Source organism: Arachis stenosperma, chromosome 3 (genome assembly GCF_014773155.1).
Source record: "Arachis stenosperma cultivar V10309 chromosome 3, arast.V10309.gnm1.PFL2, whole genome shotgun sequence".
NCBI lineage: Eukaryota > Viridiplantae > Streptophyta > Magnoliopsida > Fabales > Fabaceae > Arachis > Arachis stenosperma.
Window position 1 is genome coordinate 52,286,769 of NC_080379.1, and position 9,410 is coordinate 52,296,178.

General features: G+C 29.9%; 2 protein-coding genes across 3 annotated transcripts; both read right to left on the bottom strand.

Moving 5' to 3' along the window:
• Window positions 1–339: 339 nt before the first annotated feature.
• Window positions 340–5,568, bottom strand: LOC130970261 (MOB kinase activator-like 1A). Of its 2 annotated transcripts, none has more exons than XM_057896282.1 (8): window positions 4,533–5,568; window positions 4,311–4,405; window positions 3,049–3,097; window positions 2,836–2,944; window positions 2,433–2,526; window positions 1,517–1,650; window positions 1,230–1,393; window positions 340–694 (listed from the first exon to the last, which is right to left on the bottom strand). In XM_057896282.1, exons 2-8 carry the CDS (start codon window positions 4,334–4,336, stop codon window positions 623–625), a joined length of 648 nt encoding a protein of 215 aa, XP_057752265.1. In that variant the 5' UTR covers window positions 4,337–4,405; window positions 4,533–5,568; the 3' UTR covers window positions 340–622. The 2 variants fall into 2 exon arrangements, with proteins under 2 accessions (XP_057752265.1, XP_057752266.1); XM_057896283.1 differs by having other exon boundaries at window positions 5,454–5,554.
• Window positions 5,569–8,584: 3,016 nt separating this feature from the next.
• Window positions 8,585–9,202, bottom strand: LOC130966109 (probable arabinosyltransferase ARAD1). Its single transcript, XM_057890873.1, has one exon. It carries the CDS (start codon window positions 9,200–9,202, stop codon window positions 8,585–8,587), a length of 618 nt encoding a protein of 205 aa, XP_057746856.1.
• Between the last annotated feature and the right edge of the window lie 208 nt (window positions 9,203–9,410).

A 9,410-nucleotide genomic window follows, 5' to 3' on the forward strand; every position in this document is an offset into this window, starting at 1 on the left:
TGATAATATAGCTTATTTTATAACATAATTAAATTTTGATAAAACAAAGCTTTAAGCCAATTCCCATACTGGAAAATCTGAGTATCTATAATATGTAATTTTATAAGGTATTTTAAAATATTTTCCATAATTCTAAGTAATGGTAAATTGATTGAATATGTATTATGCAAATATATTTTATATTTTAATCATTTAGCTTTTCTTGTGAATTTTACTGATAAATTATTTTAATTGTTTTTTTTTTAATTAGAAGTAAAACTCGAAACCAAAACCTATAGGTTTAAACTATAGTTCGTTGGCCAATGTTAACATGTTCTCCTTGCATTATATGTAGGAATTCTTGTGAACAAAGTTTGGTTCATTTACAAAATACAATAGAGTAAGTTCATGGATCTAGTATTTTGCATCTCGCACAAAGTTTTAATTTATTCACCAAATTATTTATATAATTTCATCACGACAATGGAGGGACAAATACAGAGGGTGCCCAAGGATTTGCCTATTAGCAAGTCCAAGTATTCTACAAGTGCAATACTAGCTCAAAAAATTTGTACCCAATGTTTTAATGTCTAACCTCTCCAAATTGAAGTGAAGGGAATGAAATTAAAGGAAACCAACAACACTAAAATTGTATAATAGAATCAACGAGGTCTTGTAGAGGTGCCAGTTCTGCTTTGTCAATCAAGCGAAATTCCTGCAAAACATAAGAAAACAAATCAGCTAATAAATTCATAATGAAATTAAGATGATGATGCCATTTATATGTTCAAATCCAAAAGTGTACATGGCACTACTTGAACATATAATCATCACTACACATTATTAAGTTGACATGTTACGAATTCAGTGTAAAACAATTTTCACATGTAATCAATTAGTCACGTGAGTAAAAATAATTATTTTTATACTAAATCATGCAAATAATCATTTATAAAAACGAATATAATTATATGACTATATAAAATGTTTTATACTATCAATACATCAAAATTAAACTCGTATATAATATATGTATTTGCAATAAATGTAGATTTCTTTTAGCTATTGCCATCAAGAGATTCTGTTAAGCGAGGATGTGGTATTATGCCATCATTTAGCTAAACAAATCAGCAAATACTAAAATATATTATTTTTAAATTTTACTAGAACAAAATAAAAATTATAATAAATAAAAAAGTCTATTTTATTGGTACTAGAGCTATTTATTAACCCTTCATAATACTACTTACCCAAGTAAATAAGACAAAATGCTTGAAGCAAGTATTAAGATGAGCTTCTTCCTTCAAACTAACAATCTTCTGAAAATGTGAGTGATAGATGTGAGCATATACACGGAACAACCTTTTGAAAATTGTCTTGACAACCTCCTTGAAATTGGGTGGAAAAGGAGCCCCTACAACAACAATTAATGTAGTAATCAAGTAAAACATTGCTACAATAATGTATATAATTAAAAATGATTGTCCAAAAAGCTTAGCTAAAAGGCTATCTGCCTTTATCAATATCTAAAACATACCTAACTTTTGAGGGAAAATCGTTTCATCATCAAGTTGAGATTCAATCCAATCCATCAAATACTCGACATATTTTGGTGCAGATACCTCTATTGGTTTCTTGATGGTAACACCATCAGCCCATCTATACTCGTACCTGCAGAATTTGTTCCATTAAGTACTTGTCATATATATTCTTAATTCTTATTGTTAAGTTTATGATTTAACTTGTCCATTTAAGAAAAAAATACAAGAACTTTTGGGTTTGAAAAAAGAAAAATTCAAGTGTGTTTCATTTGTATTCTCATATTCTATTTTTATTTTTAATACTTTTTATTTTTAGAATTTTATAAAAAATAAAAAATGAGATAAAAAATTGAATTTTATTATTTTTACTATTTTTTCTTTTTTTTTTCTAAAATGTAAAAAATAAAAAATAAAAAAAATAAAAACACACCCTTATTTGTTTTTTGTCTGTCTTTATTTTCATAACCAAATTAATCAATTTTTTCTGTTCAGTATTCTCATATTTCTCTGCCTTAGAGATAATAGCTAAACACAGCTACCCAGTGACTTGCAAATGCATCTTATGTTGTGCATAAAATAAATTTTGCATATCTCATACTTCAAATTTTTTTTTTCTATTTTCCACTCCATAATCATCACTTACTAAAACCTCTGTTATCTTCTAAAGAAATCATGCGCATTATACGATATTTTTAGATGTGCTAGCCCAAAACCTACACTATAACTCAGTGCTCACTTTTGTTCTTGTGAACAGGAGAAAAATTCATTTTGAAAAACAAAACCTAATTGCTATATAATATTCAAAGAAAACCCACCACAAGGGTAAAATATATAGTAGCCTGCCAATCTAATCAAACTACAACTTAACTATGGAATTAAAATTAGAAAGTTGGTAGATAAATCAAAGCTTACTTTGGTCCTGCACTCATTGTTGGACAGTTGCTTGCCGTGCAGAACTCTGTTAGTGTACCAAATAGAATATTCACTTGATTAAAGAAGTCCACGGCTGAAAAAAAAATTTACACGAACGAAAATGAAATTCTTAATTTGCCTTTATGGAGAATGGAAAATTACATGAAAAAAATTACATGCTCACAGATTATGCATTAGAGTACTGGTTTTACTCTTGTTGATTTTTCCCTTGCAAGTTTAACATTTAAGAATTCTTTTAACAAAACATGACTTGTATGAGCTTAAGTAGTATGTCAAGTTTTTATTGAATTTTTTATTTTTATTTTTTCTTTTGCCTTACATTTTGTATGATCATTTTTTATGTGCTGTTATAACATTTGCTAGAAATAGAGTATGTTCTTACTGTTTACAGCTAGCCATTCGTTAAAATCTTCACCGGGAGGCAGCTTAACAGCTTCCCTCAAGTTCCCACTACCCAATGTAGCATCGATGTGTTTTTGAAGTTGAGCACCCTTCAGTCATTTCATACACGAAATGCTTAATTAGTTTAAAGCTCAACCTATCAACAATTATGACCATAAAGAATCCAGCAATTATAAGAAGTAAAAGCACCTACCTTACTTCCGGATGGAGCACTCTTCTTTGGACGAAATGTTTTTTGGTTTCTGCATGGATATGATTAAAAGTCTGGTTAGTTATTGTTGTTATCGTTATATAAGATGAAGTTTAGTTATACTTAAGCAAAAGTTAATTGTAACAAAAGAAAATATAGACAATAATATGAGCTAAAAGAAATTATGCGAATAATCAAATCAAACAATTCATATTTCTCAAGGAAAGGGGAAAAAAAGTGGTAGGACAATATATCATTTTTATTTTGTACTTTTGTAGTTGCAAAACCTGGTACTTGGAATTTTGAAATGGTTATTGTTAGATGTGGATTCCAATCAACATCACATGCATATATGTTGTTGATTAGAAGAATGGTTTATGTGTCCTGTGTTACAATTTTTTTAATATATAAATTAAAAAACTTTGTTAAGATATATATATCATGAATAATGTCTATACAATAGCAACAATGTCACTTTTCAATGTCATTCGTGGACACCTTTTTAGCAACTCACTTTTCAATATCTATACAACAACCCATTAGCTAAGAATACACTATAAATAATGAAATTATCCACTAAATAACAGTTTTCAACCCACAAATTGTATTATTATTGGCACAACTTAACTGTTTTTTTTTTACGGTATCTTCCAACTCAATTGGCTAAAAACTAATCCGTCATAAATCTGAATTCTATTTAAGGGTTTGTCGTGCTAATAAGTTGTTGTATGCACAAGACGGAATTCGAATCTCTAATAGTTACTTAAATAAACTAATGAACTAATCACTAAACAAACCCAAATTGATTTATTAGCACAACATAACTAGATAGCAACATCACTACATGTTTTTATTTTGTTGACTTACGTCACTACATGTTTAAATAACAATTAACACAATTCAGTTACCTAAATTTTCAATATTTATAAATCCCCATTACAACTTCACAGCAACAATCAAGAAAAAAAAAAACAAGAAAACAATTGGCTACGTGAACCAAACAACATCACAAATAATAATGAAAAAAAAAAGAATTCAAATTGCTTGCTTTAACACAAGCAATTATCAAAGGGGATCTAGAATCAAATAAAAGGGATACAATTTATACAATCCATAGAACTTCAAAAAAAAAAGGTTCAAAAAATCAAATTGAAACTACCAAGTTTATCCATATAAAAGTGCATAAAACATAAATTATACATTTCAAACATTTAAAAAAGGACAGAAAAATAAACTCATAGTCTACAGAAGAATGAAGCCAATACCTGCTTCCAAGGCCGAAGAGACTCATGGTGCCTAAATCCGAAGTGTGTCTCTTTTTTTAAGATCCAAATTCGGATGGCACCTTCTCCTTCTCGTCCTTTTGTCAAATCAGAAAAACCAAAAGAATTAAAGAACACATCGTAATGAGTTTCTTTATACATTTATATATGAAGAGAAAGAGATAAAGACGCCAAGAAAAGGAAAATTGAGACGGAAATAGAGACTTAAAATGCTTGAACGCTCTATTGCCAGTCTGTCATCTCCCCGTTTTTCTCTCTCTTATCTAGCAATATAGAGAAAGAGGCGCCAACAAACATTGCATTTTTGTCATCTTCAAATTTTCTTATTAGTCTCGTTGTGATATCCTCCTCCTCCGCTCTCTCTCTCTCTCAATTTTCTAAATTCTCTGATATATATTCTTTATCATATTCTCTTGTTAAAATAAAATTCACAAAAGATTTATTTGAGAAAATAAATTATTTTAATGTCTACTTTTTAATAAATAGTTATATGAAAACAAACAGTACATTGTTTTTTTTCTTTTTGGGATCTTGTTTTAATTTTTTTGGGAATTTTTGTTTATGTAAGAATAAAACTTTTGAGTTATGTTCATTTAATTTTAGAAAAGGGCGACGCTTTTTTTTTGTGTGGTTTTACCAATTTTTTTTTGTTATTATTTCAATCCCGTTACAGAACAAACAAGGAGTGCAATCAACTAATATTTTGTCTCTTGAATTTTTTTAAAAGAAATATGATTTTAAATTATTATGAGAAATATTTAAAGAATTTAATTTTGATGTACTGTACAACATTTTATATAGTTATGTAATCATGACCGATGTAAAAGATAATTATTTTTGTTAATGCGACATTATTTGATTGGATGTACGTGTAAAACGGTTTTGTATTTGTATTGACAGTGCATCAAAATTAAATCCATATTTAAAATCTAAAAAAAAAAATTTAAATCCCAATAATAACAAATCTTTAAAATCAATGTAAAATCATGGGATAAGTATAGTTTTGGTCCCTAAAGTTTTCAGCTAAAATCGAATTCGTCCCTTTTCTAATTTTCAATTTATAATCGTCTTTAACGTTTTTTTCGTATTAAAATCGTCCTTTATATTTTTTTTTGACAAAAATACCTCACCAGTACCAACACAATTACCTCCTCCACCACCACCACCACTAACACCAACACTACCGCCACAACCTCCACCAACAGCACCACCAACACCATCACCAGCACCACGACCACCACCAACACCACCACCAACGCCACTGCCATCCCCTCCCCCCTTTCCCCTTCCCCCTCCCCCTCCCCGCCTCCCCTTCCCCCCACCCCCACCCGATCCCGACGTCCCCTCCCCCTCCCCCTCCCGCTTCCCCTTCCCCTTCCCCCCCCCACCCCCACCCCACCTCCACACAGAGAAGCAGAAACAGAAAATCAACAAATTTAAGCACAAATTTAACACAAACAAAAATAGAAAGCAACAAATCAACAAAGAAGCAGACGGTGGTTCCTCAAAAATTCAAAGTACAAAGAAGCAGATGCAGAAGACAGAGACAGCGGCGGACGGTGGTTTCTCATGTGGCGGCGGCGAGGAGAGTAGAGAAGAAGAAGAAGAAGAAGGAGGTGGTGGTGGTGGTGGTGCGGTGGTGCGGTGCGGTGCCAGAGGGCGGCAAGGCGGCAGCGGGACGGCGAGATTGCGGCGGCGGGATGGCGGCTTCCCTTTCCCCTCCCCCTCTTCCCTTCCCCTCCCCTCCCCTCCCCTCCCCCTTCGTATACCCCTTTCTTCCCCCACCCCACAAACGTGTTTTCTTCCCCCTCTCCCAACACGCGTTTTTTTTTTATTTTATAATTTTTATTTTTAAAATAGGAATAGGGGTAGTTTATGAATAAAACAAAAATTTTTATTAATAAGGACGATTTTAATAAAAAAAAAACGTTAAGGACGATTTTATATCGAAAATTAGATGAGGGACGGTTTCGATTCTCGCTGAAAACTTTAGGACTAAAACCATACGTATCCCTAAAATCATTTTAAAAATTCTAAAATTTATTTTAAACATTTAAAATTAGTTTAAAAATTTTAAAATTCATTTATAAAATTCAAAATCTTCTAAAAATTTTCAAAATTCATTTTAAAAAGTTCACAATTATTTTAAAATTTTTTAATAAAAAAATATCTGAAACATAACAAAAAGAAGCATTGAAAGCCTAACAAAAAGAAATATTCAAAATTATTTTAAAAATTTTAAAACATAACAAAATGAGATATCCAAAAAATATTAGAAAAAGAATATTCGAAAACTAAAAAAAGGAACATCTAAAACTATTAAAAAAATAATCCAAAACCCAAAATCAGTGATGGATCCAAAAAATTTTGATAGTGGGGTAAAATTTATATAACATGATAATAATTTTTATAATAAAAATAATGTGTATATAAAAAATTAAATATTAAATTATCTATTAACTACTATATATCTGTGTATAAATACATGTATTGTTTAACTTATTTTCAATATGTATTTTATATTTTAATATATATTTTATATAAACAATTATTTTTTATGTACATATAGCATGATTATTGTTATAATTATATTTTGTTATTGTAAAATATGATTAGCCTTCAAAATATCTAATATACAAATTAAAACACTAAAATAGTAATTTAAATAATAATATATAATTTAAAATTCTATTCTTTTAGGTTTTATATTTTTAAAAAATTAAGTAATTTTTCTCTTAACACTATCATCAAAATTTCTCTCTTTCCATATATATTACTAAACAATTATTTAAAAATTCACTTCCCAACACAATTAGAAGCTGACTCTTGTTGATATTCATAGTTAAAAAAATTCTTTCAATTAATATAGTTGCTACGCAAAAATTAAAGCTAATTTAAAAAGAAGACAAATAATATTCTTTTGAGTTGATTTTTAAAAAAGAACACTAATTTTGTTTAAATCATAGAATTGATCATTCTAACAAATATCTAATATAAAATTTTTAAATTGACGATTAAGTACTAAAATTGAATAAAAAATTATTATGGGATCAAATTTAATAATCTAATGGGATAAATAAATATTATTATTATTATTTAAAAAAATTTCAAATTATAGTGGGAATGCTTGTCCCCACACCACTGCACTTGAAACTTTTTAAAAATTTGTTAGAGGGAGCGGCAATTCAAATTATCATGAAAAATATCCAAAATCTAAAAAATAATATCTAAAATCAAATAATAACAAACATCCAAATTTATTATAAAATTATTTTAAAAATTTATTTTAAAAGTTTCAAAAATATTTTTTATTATTTTTTTTAATGATAATTGAATGATTTTCTCATTGTCAATGTAATTTTTAATTTAAAAACAACAGATAATAGAAAATTATATTTTCAATTAAAGAGTGAGAAATATATATATATATATATATATATATATATATATATATAATATTGAAGCCTATTCATCAATATAAACAAAAACTGTTTGAGTGTTTGGTAATTGTACAACAATAAAAGTGCAAATGAATACATGTTTCCCCCCATCTTTTTAGCAAAGATAAGATATTATACGGAGAAATTAAAGGGAGTTGATCAGTGGAAAAAAAATTAAATGATATTCGGTGTTTAATTTCATTTTTTATTATATTTTTTTTATTTATTTCTAGTTTCCTTATAGAATTAAAGATAAAAAAATTATACTTTATTTTCTCAAGTGTTAAAAAAATAGAAATAATTCATTTCCAAAATTAAGAGTGTGTTTTTTTGGTGACTTAGAAATTAGGTAATTGCTACGGTATGATGATAAATTCATACATACCGATACGTTTAAGATGTAGACAAATAATAATAAGACATGTAAAATTTATTTTTCACGTCAGCATTTAATTTTTTTTGAATATATAGTATATCACCACTTTTACTAAAACACCCTTTTAATTAAATAAAAATAAAAAATATTTATTTATTTAATTTTATAAAAAGACTTAAACATTTTTTCTTTATTTGATTAAACAAAAATATTCTTTTAAATTAATTAAATTTTAGAATTCAATTAATCCTAATTTTATAGTTTTAAATTTAAAACAATAAAACAAAAATATATTAAAAAATAAAAAATCAAAATTATTTTTTATCTGCGTTAAATATATTAAAAAAACAAAAAACCAAAATTTTCTTCATCTGGGTTGATAAACCCTGTGTCTTCTTCATCTTCTTCTCTCCTCTTCCTATTCTCTCTCACCACATCCTTCACCAGAGAACCTGATCCCCTCTCAACCTCCCAAACCCAACCACAAGAAGCACACTATTCTTCACCTTATCCATCACATGCAACAGCGACTTCGGGTCCGCCGCTGTGAACACGTGGTCCCTCCCTCCATTCCTCTGCCAGTACTTCTGCCCCTCCAGCCACTCCACCAGCGCTTCCTGCGTCTCCTCGTCACTGTATGCCGCCTCCGAGCCATTGCCTTGTTGGCTCGTCGACACCAGCTGGCTCAACGACGAGAAGAACGGCACATAGAACAGCTCCGCTTCTTCCGGGTCCATCACCCGGGTCACCGGTGACCCTATCCGTTCTGACTCTGGATGGTTCATGTCTAGGAATAGAAACCACTCTCCCATGTGCTGGTGTCCTGGGTAGCTCAGCGAGGTTAGATTCTCAGGCGTGCCGCCGCCTCGGGAGGCGGACCGGGCGGCGATGACACCGTAGGTGAACCGAATGGGAAGGTCGTACATGTAGACCTTAATGGCGAAGGACGAGGAATCTGCAGTGGCTATGGCGGCGGCGTCGGGGCAGGGTTGACTGGCGAAGGCGAAATTTACTGTCATGTCAAAGCCGGAGTTGTTGTCGGATTCAGATTCTGGCATGGTGGTGTGGCGGTTGGGGAAGGCGTTGAAGAGTGCACAAGTGACGAAGATAAATAAATAAATATTTTTTATTTTTATTTAATTAAAAAAGTATTTTAGTAAAAGTAGTGATATATTATATATTTAAAAAAAAAAAAATAAAATGTTGACATGGAAAATAAATTCCACATATTTTATTGTTATTTGTCTAAACGTATTGGTATGTATG